The sequence below is a fragment of the Tachypleus tridentatus genome, chromosome 6 (genome assembly GCF_004210375.1).
Source record: "Tachypleus tridentatus isolate NWPU-2018 chromosome 6, ASM421037v1, whole genome shotgun sequence".
Classification (NCBI taxonomy): domain Eukaryota; kingdom Metazoa; phylum Arthropoda; class Merostomata; order Xiphosura; family Limulidae; genus Tachypleus; species Tachypleus tridentatus.
Genome location: NC_134830.1, coordinates 58328610 through 58347245, shown reverse-complemented (window position 1 = coordinate 58347245; position 18636 = coordinate 58328610). Strand labels below are relative to the sequence as shown.

Below are 18636 nucleotides of genomic sequence, written 5' to 3'. Positions count from 1 at the left end.
AAAGGTCTAGTTTCTTCAATTTAGTAGAAGCTTTGTTATATATCTTGTTTTCGAGTACGATTTCTCAGGCCAGTAGGACAGACAAATAATGTAAAGTGAGCGTGATGTAGTTGTTTCTATTAAAAAATAAAAACAGTACAACTTCGTGTGCTGACCAAGGTCTGGGCGATAAATTCTTACATTTTAACTTCCACGGTTTAGCAGAAGTTATAGTCGTAATTATTTTTGTTTTACTCTTTTCAGATATTAAAACAATATTTTATCTCCGTTTAATTTCAAGTTTCCCAGATTATACATTCCGTCTTACCTGCTTTTGTTTGATTTAGAATTTACATAATCTCTAAGCGCCATGCTTGTTTGTTGAAAAGCCAGACGCAAGACATCATATGCAGGCTACTAACAATAGCTTGTATATCTAAATAGACCGTACGTCACTTAGTGGTTAGCGTGTTTCGCACTTTCCACACTATGGTGCGTTATGAAGGTCATTATCAAATCCCACAATTCGGTTAAAAAACAAAACAAAAAAAAAAAAACAAACAGAAAAACACGTAAGAATTGCCAATGGGTGCTGTTGATCAGGGGCTGCTAACACAACGGCTTTCCGCGAACACCACAAAACAAACAAAAAGATATCTAAGTAATGGTAAATATTAAGATTTCAAATAACCAGAAAATTTAATTTTAATTCAGAAGTTAAATGAATATCGATATGTATCAAATTTATATTATTTGGCAACAAGATTGATACACAGAATTTCCTCATTAATACAAATGTACTTTAATAAAAAAAAAAGAATTTATAATAATGGTTATTACAAATATATAATGATTTATATACAAAAAAATACAAAAAATATTAAGTTCTCCATCTGGTCTGGTCCTTATCGACGGTTTACGAAAAACGAATTACTTTCGAGTTAATATGGGTGTAGTTCACTTAAGGGGTAGGCTAGCTAGCTCTATACTTGGCTGGTCTCCCGCCTATTACAAGCTGACTTTTCTCCGACGAAGGTATCTAATGTCCTCGTACAAATACTAACGACCGAAGTTAATTTAATGAAGTTAAACGATTTGTAGTGTTCGAAATCTATAAACGTTCAAATGTATGTAGTTTTTCTATTAATAAGCGTTATTAAAAGTTGTAACTTTTGAGATTTATGACGTACAAACTGTAGCAAACCAACAATATCAAAACTGCCCCTCGGCATGTTTGTTTATAAACGTTAAGATAATGTTTTAGAAATTTCAGTTTGCAACAATGTAAAACATATTGCTGATTCTTGCACTTGAGAATCTTCTACAAATTCAAAGAATAGGCAGGAATTTCACAAAACATATTTAACACTATAAGTTACATGCATTTCTAAATATATATTTAAACTAAAACAAGCATCGATATTGAAATAATTACATACTAGTAAATCTGTTACAGTAATTAAAATTAATTGTCAAAAAATATTTACGTTTCAGTAAGTCTTTAGGCTTACTAAGACTAGTGAGGATTATAGACATTTCATAAGTACAATGTTCGGTGTTAGTTCCATGGTGCTCTTCTAACTCTACTTCATCCATTGTTGATCATGCTCAGTGCGCTACCTTTGAAGACAAATCTCAGCATTCACTATACTAGGGTTATGTGAAGGGCAGTGAGGTCAGCTTTAGGCTACATATCTTGAAAAGGATTCCACTTGCTCTCTACTAGAGTGGCGTAGTCAACAATACAGTGTATAAACCCTTTCTTCTGCGCAAAAGTTATTAAATAAAACGGAATATATGGTGGAACATTTATACTTATTTAGAATATTGGGGTGGTCTTTTGACTCCTCCCTTGACTATGTTTCAGTACTGAATGCAAACTTCTATAAAACTACGTTTAAAAAAAACGAGAATAAAAACCAAAACAATCCAATAAAACTGCATACCAGGACTTGACAGGTATGTGGTCGAACGCTGTTGCTGAATTTCTATTTTTCTAACCATATTTCTCATGAATACAACTGCTGGTTGAGGCGGAGATTCGAAGTCTTGTGAGCTTTCATCAGTTCAACACCTTTACATTTTACTTTCTGTTAAATGTACCAAAAGCTATATCCAGCTTCACTGCAGCATTGGATCAGTGGACTCTCTTCCATAGCAACAGCATTAATTTTGTGTACGAGAGTACTACTCCGTAGTGACTCAGAATGTGATTTTGGGGCCCTTATTTGCTCTCCCATTGTGCGAGTTTTCCCAATCTATAGAAAAAGTGAAGGTACCCTTCTCTGAAACCATGTATGTATTAGCATTATATTATTTAACAATCGCGCTATATATATCGCAAAGAACTGCGGTAGCTTTCAGTTTTAAGCCTAACCGTGAAAACATCACACACTGAACAGTAGAGAATTCACCGTGACCCAGATTTGCTTTCTAAACATGCAGCCGTTGGTCACACGGCTCGCGCCTGCGACGATGTGCTGCTGTAATATAATATATAAATTGTTATTATAAAGTGTGATTGACCCTTTGTATGATGACACTAACCATAGGTATAGATTTTTTTATACATTCTCAGTGAAGAACATTCTAGACTGGTAAATTTCTGCTACGAGTCAAAGTAGTCTTTCAATTTCATTATAACAATGATGCCTGTTGGTCAAACTTATATTGTAATTGTAAAAATAACTAATAAATATTTATAATACAGGAAACGTGACAAACTTGGAGGACGAAAATAACGATAAGTAAAACATGATACTTCACCTTGGATAATTTAGAACTATTTGCACCTTTTAACGGAAGAAATAGTGTTTCATATGAATAATAGTTTTAATGTATACCAACAAAACATTTTCCCATAGAAAGTTAAAACCTCTGAATTAAGGAAATAATCAAGTATAATTTTAAAAACCTTTTTATGATAGTTGCATCTAATAAATATGGAGGGATCCAAATATAAGGGGTCCAACTAAAAATTTAACATCATAAGCTCTCGAGCTTACTACTGAGTTGCAGAGGGGGCATGCCTAAAAATAATTTGTTTGTTAAGCACAAAATAATGGGCTATTTGTGTTCTACCCACAGCGGGTATTAAACTCCGACATTTAGCGTTATAAGCCCTCAAGTTGAGAGACCGGAAGGGGATTTTTCGTTGGATCTTCCAAAATTTCACAAGCACAAATATAAATGTTTAATACTGATTGATCAAACAACACAACAATAACTCCAAACATCCTTATATATAATTTTCAAGTATTCGTCAGCCACCCTCTATTAAACAGTTCATCGGACTTTTTTTTTAAAGTGTTTTTTTTCTGAGTCATTTCAGTAGAAATGAGTTTATTTTGAAATTACGTCACTGTACCATCACGAAACACGTAGAGTGCATAAAATGTATAAACAAGTGTTGTCAACGTATGTTAGGAAGTCAACAAAATATATATGCTTTATTTTGATTACTTTTTCGTTCTAATATCTATCAATTTTTTAAACTTTTTTTTGAGAGACAGATGTCACTTAACAATGTTTATAGTGGCAAGATTCATCTCATTTAATGAAGTGACTGATACATCTATCACTGTGCAGCGAGATTTATTCGACGCCAGTAAGAAATGCTTTTTCAGAAGTTAAGAAAGACCGAACTTCTTCAAAGCAACGTTTCATTTCTCACACTTTAGGTAGTAGCTTAAATTAATCTATGCAATTTGTAACAAATTATTTAAAAGGTAAACAGAAATTAAAATAAGATTATAGTTTATGCCCACACTGTTATTAATAATAGCCATCGAATTCCATATAATATAATCTTGTAATGTTGTATAAGGTATAATCAGTTTAGTTAGTAAAATGTGTATTCTTATTGTAAAGGTTATCGTAAGTCACATCTATATAATGACCAATATTTGTAATGAAACTGCTTTTGGTCGTCTTGTAATGAAGGCAGATGGTTAACGTTACTATTTTTGTTAGCTGTTAGGCCTACTTAGAGCTCGTGGTGTTAAAGCCTTATTTACGGATTAGTCTGCTTGAACTTCACAAGTTCAATTTCAAGAAGAGATTATTAAATTAAAAGGTATCAGAACTTAGATCTTTTATTTGAAGTAACCATTTTGTTCAGAGGAACTACTTTTAGTAGGATCAAAAACTTCCAACTGCGAAACTAAAAGTACCGAGTTCAGTTACGTTTATAATTTAAGTTCTATAGGCCAAAATTTCAAATGTTAGCGATCTTCTAAATGTTCCTAATCTGCATAACAGTTTAGGTAGAGTGATAAAATTTAAAGTATGGAATTTACGAAAAAGATAATTATTATTTTTAGTGTAAAAGCTTATCCTTATTTGAAAGTATTATTTCTTTTTCTGAACCTTAAAGTTTTGATATGTAAAGGTGTACCGGTACCACTGGATGGATCAGAATTAGGAAAAATCGGGTCCTTCTGCATATTTATAACCTACGTTTCATATTTTAGAATTTATGTGTACTGCAAATAGCTTGTCGCATCTTCTGTGAGTTATGCTAAAGTATAAATATTGGAGATAATATTTTTTCCATCAAACAACGTACGTAGATCTAGACACCAACAGCTGGTCTGTTGTGACCTAGTATTGAGCTAACAATGGACACATGAAAGCTTGTTAGTCGATTGATTCCATGCACGTGTAACACAACAACGTATCGCAACGCTAAGTTCTGAGGGGAAGGGAGGTTGTTACTGTAAAACCAGGGGTTATTCTTTAGAGGAAATCGGGTTGGGATGCCCAGGAAATAACTACTTATTGAATCAAATTAAGAAAATGATAATGGTTGCTTGTAAATAGTGTTACAGTATTACCAGGAAAAAAACACACGGCCTAGTGGTATCAGAAATTAGAAGGAAGGAGTAACAATGAATTCTTACTACAACTCGATCAAAATTGTCTATGGCATAATACAATTCACAAACAAATGCGTAAATTACATACAAGTTTTCAAAGTTTCATTTTTCTCTGGAAGAAAAAGGAAAAAACGCTGAATAAACGATCTGAAATGAAGCACAGCATCTGATGACTTCACAAACAAACGCTGCTGTGTAGCGTTACATTACGTATAAAATAAGCTCTACGTGAAGTTACGTGACTTTGCATCACTACCCACCTTGCAGGACAACAAAAATATGAAGTTGCCAGATAGTCAAATTGATGAACAGAAAATTCACCAAAGCAGAAATTCGTTTTATTTTGAAATCATTATAAAGCAGTGATACATGGTACATAAACGGCTACTGATCGGTATACAGTCATGTCTAAAGCATTATCTGAACTATGCCAGCCGTTAACCACAGACGCGGGCCGTTTTTGGCAGAACAATGACAAATTATATTCAACGTATGTTGAAGTTCCATCGAAATCTGGTCATTTTTAATGTGTTAATAGCAAAAATAGTGTCAAACATCGATCCCCATGTTAACTTTTTTTTTAATTTTCGTGACCTTGACTTTCCAAAAACTAATCACTTTTAAGTTGTGTCTCAGTCCAAAATGTGTACCAATTTTCATTGAAATACATTAAGCCGTCTTTAAGAAACCTTGCTGAAAACAAACGAGTGAAAGCATAACCTCCATCCACCTTAAGTTGCAGTGGTAAATATAATACTGTTTGTTGGAACTTACCTTTTAGTGGTATGTGTGTGTTTAGTAATATAAATTTACGGGTGTGTTGGGCTAAAAGTTGTTTTACAGTAGGTGTCTGTGATTTGCTGGCAATAAATTAACAGTGCGCACTCCACTTGTTTTTAAAATACTATATGTATTTCGGAACAAGTTAAACAGATGTACAAAATTTGTACAATATGGTTATAATAGTTGTAGCTTAAACACTATACAGCCCTCTTACTGTTGTCAAAAGTCCACTTAGAGTCTTAGACCAATTCAATTGCTTGAAAATTCAGATGACAAGTTAAACTCTTTTTTCCACCTCCTATTTTATCGTAATATTATCCGTGTATAATTCACCTACGCTGTCGTGTGAGTTACCGCAGTTATATTCTGACCTTTTAATAACACTATGTAACAAAATGTTTACTTTTTCTTGTTCCTGGGCAGAAAGTGTTATTTCCCAATTGTTTATGCCTAAAGTAAATGGAAAAGGCCTATTTTTTCTCTTCAAACTTTGCCTTTGTGGTCTGGGTAATGAAAATTTTAAATTTACACATTTTCCAGAACATTCCAGGTAGATTCAGTGCTGAGTAACTGATAGAGAATTTTTCTCGAACTTACAAGAACTTTTTAGAATGTTGTAGAATTTACGAGAATTTTCAACAACCTTTTAGAATTTTCTAAAACTTTCCATAGTACTATATATGCAGGGGCTCACCACTCACCACCTCAGTTTAGTTCTAGCTGCCTAAGTGAACACAGAGACCTATCTGATTTTATCAGAGAAGACGTCAAGAAGCTGCAAACATTCTCCGGACGCATTCTGCTAGGTATGTGGCCAATTTATCAAGACAACAGCGAAGAAGTATTCTGTGACAGCATCTGCTAAAATGTGTGAAGCCTATAAGGCATATTTCGGCATGCCTGTCGGGGATCAAGACAAACCCTGGGTACCTCATTTTACCTGTGAGCACTGCAACAAAAGTCTAGAGGGTAAGATGGACAATTTTTGCTTGCTTGAATAGTAAGATTTTATATTATACAAATTTTTAGACCTTTTAAAATTTAAACATCTTTTGGTGCACCTCAAAGAGGAATACAACAGCGTCAAGACCTTGCTAGAAGTCTTGAAGTATGATGAGTATGGCTGAGAGGTTATCGAAGATTTCAAAATGGTGGCATTCTTGATGGGTCTTTAAGGAGGCTTTACCAAGTTTCCCTGTTATCTTTGCCTTTGGGACAGCAGGAACAACAGGAAGCACTGGCCACAACGAACCGAGTTCTCTGTGGGGAGGCATAATGTCAAGTGTGAGCCATTAGTGGACCTCCAGAAGGTGTTGTTCCCACCATTGCACATAAAATTGGGTCTTATGAAACAATTTGTCACAGCTCTTGATAAGGAGTCTGCAGCCTTCAAATACCTTCGAGACTTCTTCCTTAAGCTGCCTGAGCCAACGGTATCTTCGTTGGACCACAAATAAAGAAGATTCTGGAGTGCACAGAATTCCCCAAAAAAGCTCAGTAGGAAGGAAACAAAAAAGCTTGGGGCAGCTTTGTCGCAGTAGTTCGGGACTTCTCGGACAATCACAAGGTCGAAAATTATATGGAACTGGTTCAGGCTCTGGTGAAGAACTACGGGAATATAGGCTGCAGGATGTCCCTGAAAGTCCATATCCTTGACGCTCATCTTGATAAATTCAAGGAGAACATGGGAGCATACTCAGAGGAGCAAGGCAAGCGCTTACACCAAGATATACTGGACTTTGAACGCCGCTACCAAGGAGCGTAGAACGAAACATAATGGGAGACTGTATTTGGGGGCTGATACGTGAAAGTGATTTACATTACAGTCGCAAATCTCGAAAAACTACTCACTTCTAAACACTTTTGTTCATTTTTGTATAACTTTAGTATAAATACATGTACATCTTGATTCATGTATTGTTTTATTCAGACCTTATGTAAATGAAAATGTGCAAATTTTCCCGTTTTTACTTAGAAAATAGGTTAGTTTCTAAATTTCATTATCCAGGTCACAAAAGGAAAGTTTGAAGGGAATAATGGCCATTTCCTGTACTTTTACAACATAAGCAATTGAGAAATAACACATACTATCCAGGAACAAAATTTGTGTTGCATAGTGTAATCGTGTGCTTTTTTATCAAAATCCACACAGGCGGGTTCAGTCAGTTTAGAACACCTTTTGACGAGACAAATTATTCTCCTTATGCTTTTTTTTCAAACTGTTAATCTTACTCTAACATATCAACCATTAGGCCATTCCCTCCACAATGGTTAACTTTGTTTTCTTTCTCTAACTGAAGAGCTCTTTTCACAATACTTTTACTTTTTCTTCTCGTCTGGTCGCAGCTATTTATGTCCATCACTTAGGCCTTCTAGAAATCTCCATAGCCTCGACATCATTGAATTACAAACACAAAATAAATTAACTAATAATACTTCTTAACTAAACAGTCTTTTATGTCTGACACTACTATTCAATCACAAATTTTCCATTTCAGTACTCATTTAAATATATTTCAGGATTATGAAAGTAGTAGGAAATGACTCTTTCACTATAAATGAATTAATGTGTTTTACAAATTAGTTCAAAGCGAGGAGGTAAATTTGATAAGTGTATTTGAGTATGCAAATCTTAAACTGTAACGGAAGAGAGAGGTGCGATTATTTAGTTAGGTAAATAAAAGATACGAAACAGTTTCAGATCAAGTACATTGTTTCTAATGTAAAGTGCTGTGAGCAAAGTGATATTTTACTCAAGGAAAATTATTCAAGGATATAATAACAACATAAACGAAAAACTATTTTTGCATAGTGGTTCTCAACCTGCGAGAAAATTAAAAATAATATAAATCAACACCTCAAAATTGATGAGCAGTGTTTGTGAATTTCCAAAGTATTCCATTACCCAGCACTTAGTGTTTGTCTATGGCTGTATCATCCTTGACTTGTATCTTTTGTTAATATAAATTACTACATACGTTACTGGTTTAAAAGTTCTGACTGGGTGCGTGCATGGCCGGCATAAAAGGGTTTGGAATCACTGTTTCAGGTAACCAACTTCTGGTTCAGAACCTGTACCTGTACTTTGATCCCATAGAGAGCCAATATGAAATATTGTTGAAAAAATTAAATAATTTGTAGAGTGTGAGTATTAATATTAATAATGCTTGTTCCGATATTTTCTTTAAATAATAATTTCCAGAGAGAGCCACAGTCACTATAATTCGCCACCCAGATACTAAGGAACGGTAGTTATGAACCTCTGTTTAGAGATCACGACCCACAGGTTAAGAAATGCTGTTATAGAAGGTACGATTCCTCCTTTCTTTGATACTATACAGGGCGTTACAAAAGTAATAGTTCAGTTGCTTCATTTAGAACATTGAGTAACAGAACTTAAGGTAACTAATTAAATTGGTTTCGGTTGTTTTTCGTGATATTTCCTTTTGTACCAATCGTATATATAGACCAACTGTTGTAACTTTGGTCTCGCCTTGTATAACTTAAGTTGAGAATAGTTAAATCCTTTTATAATGTTAAAACTTATATATAGTGAGAGTGAATAGCAACTTATAAGAAGGGGATCCTATGTTCGATGTTGCCATTTCTCCATTCCTTATAGTACTCGCTATGATGGTCATTATTACGCACTGTAGCTTAACGTTGTGGCAAGATTTTCCAAAAGACCGTATGGTCGGCCTTAGGCCACAAATTTCATATTTAACGCTAAACAAAAACTGTGTAGTCCATAAGCGTGTAATCAGTTGGCTTCACAGGTCTGTGATAGAAACGCGTATCACGTGCACACTAGGTTACATTCTCCGTGGCTCGTAGAAACATAATTTGTGGCGCATTTCAATGTGACCAGCAATTTATGCAATTGAATATTCTCCTTGTAAGAACTGCAAGTTTAATGAATAACAGTTTTACATCTTATTCACCATATTGAAAAGCTCTTCATCGTTTTGTGATAACCCGTTTCACTCTTCGCTTTCATTCAACGTATTACACTCAGGCTTAGACACTTCCATCTCCAGCGAAGGAGATATAATTCTTGCAGTTTATCTGTGTCTTTAGAAGCAGTACGTGCCCCATGACTTATGAATCATTCAGAGGGCAAGGTCTTTGCGAATTATATATTGCACAGTTTTAACTAGGTAATAAGTTCAAATTGTAAGTTATCATTTTCTGGTTGATGTTCTATTGGATGATCATTCTGCGACCTTTAACCATGGTAACGGCAGTCCTACACACTGAGGTTTTTGAACTCTCACATGAGCTGATGTGCGGTTGTTATTCTTTGAAACTAGTGTACTCTTGGCATTGCATCTCTGATTTACGAAATATATTTATTCAGAAAGAACTATGATGGGACCACCATTTATAAGTCTATCCACAGCAGTATTTTACTGAAAAATGATTGGTAATTTACCATGAATCAAACATATATGTGCTAAACATATCACCCGTGGCGCCACTATACAGAAATATGCAAATATTTTAATAAACTTCGATTAATCATCCGCGTGATTGTATGTTGAAAAAATATAAGTTGAAAGCCTGCTTACCTATCAAGTCGTGATATGACATTCAGTTGAAATATTATACAACATTATAATCCAGGCCTATGGAATAAATAACAAAAAAACAACTTTCGACTGTTCAAGTGACTTATAAGGTGAAAGAAATAGATGTAAGCGGCTCGGGTTTTAAAGGATGTTGACCGTAACAGGCTTTCAACAAGACAACATTTCACACAACTAGTCAGGCTGGTGGTTCAGAATGTCTATTTTTCTTTTTTGATAAAAACCTATGATGTTGACAACTATAATCGTACTCGGTGTATAGTAGTTAATATTAATAGTGTATTTGTACATTCACAAAATGTTTAATTATATCACGTTAAGTGATATTGGTTCACTTATGAAATCACTAATACCACTTTTCTTTTTTGATTTTTTTTTATCATATAAAATTAGTCTGAAAATTCCGGTTTCTATGGGGTTGTTTATTTGTTTGTTTGTTTGTTTTTAATTTCGCGCAAAACTACTCGAGGGCTATCTGCGCTGGCCGTCCCTAAGTTAGCAGTGTAAGACTAGAGGGAAGGCAACTAGTCATCACCACCCACCGCCAATTCTTGGGCTACTCTTTTACCAACGAATAGTGGGATTGACCGTCACATTATAACGCCCCCATGTCTGAAAAGGCGAGCATGTTTGGTGCGAACGGGACTATGGGGTTGCTCACTAATTACATGAGACGTGTATTTTCAATTAAAAATATATGGTATAAATAAATCTTCCATCCGATACTAGATCGTGATTACAGTTATTTAGTGCTGGCCTGAGCAATCAGTAAGGGTAGTCATGACACAAATTATTAGTAAGTTGCACGCTAGTGAGAGGAGATAGTTTTATGGGAACCTGTCCCGATCAAAAAAATAAAGCTCAAACTAGATGCCTGACTGCTATTTTGAGAAATCAAGTGCAATGGCATAGCTTTAGTTTTTGGAATAGCACGAGATATCTCTAACAGTAAATTATTTTGCTAATGAGTGTTAGTTTAAAACTAGTGTTGTCGTACGTTTCGAAACCCTATTGACTAGTGTTTTAACCAAATCTAGCTAACACAAGAATTATATACTCTTTTGTTACTTAGATGTTATTTAGAACTGATGTACATACGTACGTCATACGTAAATGTAATATATTAATTATAGCTTATCCTGCCAGGTATAACTAATAGTGAAGTTATTTGAAGTACGCACCAGTTTCACCAATTCTAGAGAAATGTACAAAATTAAACAAAACAGACAGTGTCTCACCAAGAAATCAATATATCTTTCATAAGATCAGGGATAATATATATACTTTTGTTTCAAACGCAAAGTTATTCAATTGACTGTTTGTGTTATGTGACTTGTAGGGATTGAACCCCGAACTTCACCATTATAAGGCCACAAGATCACCGTTAAGCCATTGCGCGGAGGACCACCAAAAACTAACTATTAAGAATGTATTGTATTGACAGAGGAAAGCTTTCATCCATCTTTAGTCAAATGCTCTAATAATTTGTGTGTTCGTGTACACAATATATTTGATTAATGCCATAGATGTTCCCGTAGGAAGAAAAAAAAATCCCAAACTCTTTATAAATAAGCTGCGACCAACAAATTAACGTGTTAAGAGCTCATTATGTGTCCAGTGTCAGCGATATGTATGTTCTGCGTTTCTACAGCAGGTTACGTATAATATAATTACAGAATAGCGGTTCCGAGTGGCATTTATTAAAAAAAAAAGGAGGGGGGAGAGAGAGAGAGAGGCTGCAATTAAAAGCAGCTGGATTAGTAACAGAGCACTTGTATTTTGTCAAAATGGAGTGTGAAACTCGTGGAACGGTGGAGGAAAGAAAGAACTGTTTCGTGTAGCATATTCCTGACATGTTACAATATCTACTCTGTAGCAATTCAATGATGGAGGGATATCAAATCAACCTCCATAACAAGTGTATTTACTCGTAGCAGTCACTTCATACCCAGTATCCGTCTTTGGATGGAGTTTTAGGACATGTTTTCGCACTACCTTAATCAGCATGGCCAGGTGGTTTGATCACTTTACTCGCAAGCTGAGGGTTAAAATTCCCGTCACAGCAAACATGCTCGCCCTTTAAGCCATGGGGTCGTTATAATGTTAGGATGAATCTAACTGTTCACTGGTATATAAGTAGCTCAAGAGTTGGCGGTGTGTGGTGATGACTATCTTCCTTCCCTCTAGTCTTTCACTACTAATATAGAGGCGGATAGCCCAGATAGCCCTCGTGTAACTTTGCACGAAGTTCAAAATAACGCAAATTCTTTCTATCAAGAAGTATCACAGCTGATTCATCTTGCATGGCCAGTAGATAAACATTAAATCTATTCTTGGGCTATAGTTGTTTATAGGGTTCAAGTCTGAGAAAATGCGGTGGCGGTGGGTGTTGATGACTATCCGCTTTCCCTCTAGTCTTTCACTGTTAAATCATAATTCCTTTTCACTCCATCAGAAAACCTCATCGTTTGACTACCAGGCATTCGGCATATTATCCTAGAGGGTTCTGATAGATTAACACGTAAACAGAAACAGGCAGACAGTTTAACAAGAAAAAGGCTGATAAACGGGGATACTGATGGACGTTTGAAAGGATTACACACAAAATTATTAGATAGGCATAAAGCAGTATAAAAAATTAAAAAATGACGGATAGCAAACACTTGTATACAGAAGAACCAGCAGCTGGACGAACAGACTCGTGAAGTAACACACAGCTGGATTATGCCTAGATGTGAGAAGTGGATTACAGAAATATGTCTTTTCATGTGGTCATGTATTACAGGAATACGTGACAAGTAAAGTTACGAATAAATAAATGATAGCTCGCGTAAAAAAAAACCATAAAACGTATAAGGCACTTGACTTAACGTGAACTAACACAGATTGGACATGGTCGAACCCGATTAGGAGATGGGTGGAGGAAATTTTATATCTGTTGCACGTGACTGATGTTGTACTACCCGAGGTCATAGATGACAAACAAGGATCCAAACATTCTTATATCTGAAGGGTGAACGCAAGGTTAGATATAAATGTTATAAGGATGAGCGAATGAAACCGACATTCAGATCATTTTTAAAAGATATTACAGGAAGGATGTAAAAATTAAAATATTTAATATCTTATTTAGTCCCTTTAATATCATTTTGGGGAGAATACATGTAATTACTCATTCTGTCCTATAGACTGTAAAGGAAGGGTACAGAATCGAATCATTAGGGTAACTCTAACACCCTCTTTTGTGAAAACTGAAAGAACCAAATAATAAAGACATATGACTAGCATCCATATGAATAGGTATACTGAAAGAGTAACATACTTAATTTGTTCATGAGATGTTCATCTGCTTTTCTACGTAGGTACTAAATATAAATTTTTAATACAAAAGTTATTATCACTCGTTCGCCGTAAACACAATTAAAACTATATTTTGTAATGTTGTACCAGTAGTGTTGGCCAGGCATGGCCAGGTGGGTTAAGGCGTTCGACTCGTAATCCGAGGGTCGTGGGTTCGAATCCCCATTCGAATCCAAACATGCTCGCCATTTCAGCTGTGAGGGCGTTATAATATGACGGTTATTCCCACTATTCGTCGGTAAACGAGTAGTCCAAAAGTTGGCGGTGGGTGGTGATGACAAGCTGCCTTCCCTGTAGTCTTTACACTGCTAAATTAGAGACGGTTAGCGCAGATAGGCTTTGAGTAGCTTTGCGCGAAATTCAAAACAAATAAACAAACCATTAGTGTTTTAACAGATTAACGTAAAAAAAGAAACATCGAAATAAACTAGATATAAGAAAAATGAGTTTTCAGTAGGACTGGGAGCAATAACAGAAAACCTAAATCTTGTATTAAATCAATTAGTCTAATAACTACCGAATTAAATATAATTAATATTTGAGAACAGATTAAATTCGATTTGTCTCGTAGGTAAATGTGTACAACTACACAGAAATAGGGCTAAAAAGATAAATAACCGTTTCAAATTACAGAATATATATTAAGATACAAATTACGAGAATCATCAGAATGGGATAATAAACATCAGAGACCTGCGAATTTAAACTTCATACAAGTTATTTTGGTATTAACAACATTTTTTACATAGTTCGGTTACACAAAGTTCGATTTTTTTCTATCACATAATGATTTTTAACAAATAGGGAAGAAAAAACTATTACTGAGATCAAATTATTATCTTGTTTATCACAATGATCATTTTTGAAATTATGTTTAGGTTTCAGAACGATCGATAAGACTCGCGTCGCGATTGGTCTACAGAAATCTATTGCCAGAGGTTGTCAACATTTTAAACATAACAAAATGTAACCAGGCTTCAAAAAAATGGTTCATTTATGTAAAAGTAAATATAACATTCTCCAAATGATGGAGAACAATAGATATTTTCGGATTCAGCGTACAGGAACAACTACAGAACATATAAAAACTTCAAGACGATAACGCCATCACAGGCCTGTGTAATCAGGTAGAGAGGACGGAACAAGTTGAAACGTCGAACTGTTTTTTTTTTTATTGAGCACATATTGAATGGTAAGAGATGAATAGAAAAATTAAAAGTACAAGCAGCTACTTGGAGGGAAGAATGAATAGTAATGCACAACAAAGCGACAGACTGAAGAGCTGGCAGGTTGGGGACAAGCGAACGGCATATGCGTACAGGCTGAACCTAGAAACTAAACTGCAGAGAAAAACCTACTGTCAAAAATATAACATTGTTTTAACAGTTGTCTTACTTGTCTTTTCCAAAGGTCACGGACAGTATTACTTTTAAAACAGGGTGGTTGACTTTTGTAATGAACTGCTTTCGAGGATGGTGGAGGCAGAAAATTTAAGTGAGTTGAAGAAAAGATGAAATGCATACATGAGTAGTAAGTTGTAAGGGGTGATTACAGTTGGGAGCTGGAAGGGATATCCTTGATGGATTAATAAGCTTCTCTTTGCCCCTTTAAAATTTTGAATTTTATAAAAAGAAACGTCTTTATCTATATACAATCAGAGTCCTGTCGTTATATTATGCACAGAATGTAGCACAGAGAAATCGGAAGCCTCTATCCTGTCGATCCTCTGGCTAATCTGATGGACTTCAGTAAGATCACTTTTCTCACCCGCATATAAGAGATCTAAACCTGTCTGTGTAAGATAACCCTTGCATCCTCGTAATAATTCTAGTAGTCTTCGCTGAACGCATTCCAATAATTCAATATCCTTTATTGTAGATAAGAGGCTAAAACAGTATCAGTAGTCCTAGTGAGGCCCAACTGGTGATTTGTACTGAGATTACATCTTTTGAGCAATAAATCAATATGCCTATAAATAAACCATAGAACTCTATTAACTTTCTACTAGTCAGCACTGCCTCGACGGATTAAACCCACCATTATACACACACACACACACACACACACACATATACAATATATATGTATATATATACATGCACAAAAACAATTAAGTTTTTTTATATGTATACATTTTAATTGCATATACGTATAAACAGATAGATAGGAAGAGTTTATTTTAAAAATAAGTTTAGTTTTTACTAAATATGCACAAAACACGTCATAATTTAGATATTCTGCTTCTTATTCTTATGGTGTTTTTCTTTAATGTAAAGTTACACAATGGGCTATCTGTAATCTGCCCACTGAAATGAATCGAATCCCGGGTGTCAGCTTTATGAGTGTGTCCATTTACTGCTGAGCCACTGAGGGACCCGAAATATAATAAAAGTATATATTTTACGAAACTACAGGAAAACAATCTGGCAAAATGTTTATCGTAAAATAGATGCTTTCTCCAACAGGGGGCAAAATGTTGTCTGGAGGAGTCACCTGTTTTAAGCACTCGCACCAGTATATAGTAGTGTGTTGTGTGTCAGCCAGTAGATACTAAAATGACGTCACATAAGGGATGTTTGACGTTGCAATTTGTATTGTTGTGACGTCGCTAAGGGTGTGCATGTCATGGTAACGAGGATAATTATGCACTTTGTAGACTATAAGTTATAACACAGCATGACATACAATCTTCAAAAGAATGAAATAAACAGTTCAATTTAGTTCGCTTTTTCTCTCTCTCTCTAAAATAAATATTAAGAGTTAAACAAGATATGAAAAAGAGCTTATCTTGAGCAAATACCGTATCTGTTGTAATTTCTCCAAAACACTTAAAGTGTTGAAAATCTTCAGAATAACGTATAACAAATATGAAGTGACTATTCACTAGTGATGAAAATGCGTTTACTATCTAGTTGTAGTCCTAGTAGAGTTAAAAACAAACAAACCATGTTACGTAACATGACGCATGTGCACCGTGTTGAGCTGTAAACTGCAGTTTGGAAGCCTTAGCTGAGTTTCGTAAACTTAACTTTCAGGTGTCAAAATGTGCTTACAATAAAGCACTGGTGCTACGTTATTCAGTGCTGCATAATGTTGACCCTTAACATCAATCAAGGGGTGATATTCTGCCGGTACTCACCGATACTGAGTACCGGAATTTTTTTAAGGCGGTACTAGTTAGTGCCGAGGCTTATTTGAGTTGCTTTGTTGTTTGTTGTTTTTCTATGCTTACACAAAGTTTTTTTTTTTTTCAGAAACAGGTCCACTACAAACAGTTGAGTGCCTTTACTTTTTTTTAGAAATTCACTCCTGGTATCGATTATGTATGTGTATACATATACTTGGGGTGTTACACGTTACTACAGTTTCAAAATCAGGTCTTTTTTACCACTAGGAATCTACATACAAGCTACACTATCAATTGCCACTTAAGACTCAGTAACAGAACGAGGTGGCAACATTCCAAAACGTTATTTTTTTTTCTGTGGTTCTCTACACGCTGCTCAAACTCACAGGAGCCAATCAAATTACAATAAATTACGGACCAAATCGTCTATTTTTTTCGCTATCTAACACACGCCTGCAAAGTAGTAATTACCCGGTACGTTTACTTGGTTTTATGGGGGAACGTAGTGTAATTCTTACAAAATTTCTAGACTATCTTTAGAAGTAATGAACGTTTTAAGGGCGATGCAACTGAGAGTTGTCAGTAGTTTTTTAATGTTATTTTGTTTTTGTTTCAACTAGTTACAACATAAATATGTGTACTAAATACACACACATATTCATAACTACGTAAGAATGATACTACACATGAAGTGATACTATTCACGTGCGCGCGTGCTCGCTCTGTTAATCGATATGATCGTTCAATGGACCAGCAAAACAATATTTGAAACCTTTTAGTAACAAGCATACATTTCTGGACACTTACATTCACATTAGTATCATCCTCTACTTCAATTCCCGGATCAGATAGTAGTTCGTCATCGGTATCAGTTCTCAAGTCACGTATTTCATCTTCACTTTTCCCTCTCTCACAGGGCGAGGAAAGGGCTGCAGTTACGGCCGCCATGGTACGCTTGCCGAGAATGCAGCTTGTCGCAGAAGACACAGCTGAGTACTTTCCACGATTAGTCGTCGTACGAATTATCTTCACCTTGTGGCTATCTGCTTTACTATTCCTTGCCCGAACTCACGCACGGTTTCTTTTTTATATCACTGGTACACAAAGACTTAGATGTAGTGGTCAAGGAGGCTCAAATTCTTAACTAAAACTATGTCCAAGACAACTGTATTCAAAAACACGTTAAAATTCACTCTAACATAACACAGTATCTGAGTGCCAGTGATCAATACATGCTGCACTACTACTAGACTCGACACTAGATTAGCCCTGCCTGCATCAGTAGGTAATCGCTACAAATCAGTTGTAATAATCACAACTGAGATCAAATAAGGTAAAATTTTAGCAAGCAGTCTGGTATAAACATCCTTGTAAAGTCAGTTGTTCATAGCAATTATTGTGGAATTCAATTACCCCGATAAACCCGTCACTATTTTTACAGATAATCACAAACTAACCAGATATAGACACCCTAACGCATATTACTGCAGTTAATGTTAGAGAGTTAGAACAGAATAACTTGAACCGTTAATACTAATCACCTTAATAATAATATATCGGTTTCCGAAGTCTTCCCTCTGTAATATTCCTGACGAGAACAAGTTTAGGGGAAACACCAGAGCCTTCTTGCGACTTCTGACCGAACCAATTCTTTCCTCTCTTTTCCTAGTCCCCAGCACCGATATACTAATACCACATGCTTCACCACGCGTGCACTTACAACTGGGGCAGCTAGCAGGATGGCTGCTCCTCGGATGCATGTTCAGCCAAACCATTGGTCTATTATAACTAAGCTATACAGATGACTTCCATATGTCGACTGTGTGCATTTTTAAAAAAAAATATATCGTTTTTTTTTTTTTTTGTTTTGACAATATATATTTTTTCGAATAGAACTAAATACATCTAACACAGAAATATACTT

At 35.4% G+C, this 18636-nt stretch overlaps 1 protein-coding gene and 1 long non-coding RNA gene across 5 annotated transcripts in view; one reads left to right on the top strand and one right to left on the bottom strand.

Annotated features, from left to right (window-relative positions):
• The window catches only part of LOC143252608 (uncharacterized), a 75547-nt gene that overhangs the window by 18714 nt on the left and 38197 nt on the right, over positions 1 to 18636 (top strand). The window lies entirely within an intron of this gene.
• Positions 1 to 18636, bottom strand: part of LOC143252606 (uncharacterized) — a 93901-nt gene that overhangs the window by 56818 nt on the left and 18447 nt on the right. Inside the window, exon 2 of one of the 4 annotated variants that reach the window (XM_076504982.1) lies at positions 17520 to 17806. The exons of 1 other annotated variant lie outside the window; for it this stretch is intronic. In XM_076504982.1, coding sequence (XP_076361097.1) covers positions 17520 to 17660 — 141 coding nt within the window. In that variant the 5' untranslated portion in view covers positions 17661 to 17806. Of the gene's footprint in view, positions 1 to 17519; positions 18513 to 18636 lie in introns of those variants that run through there. 2 more of the 4 variants (XM_076504981.1, XM_076504983.1) reach the window with 2 other exon arrangements.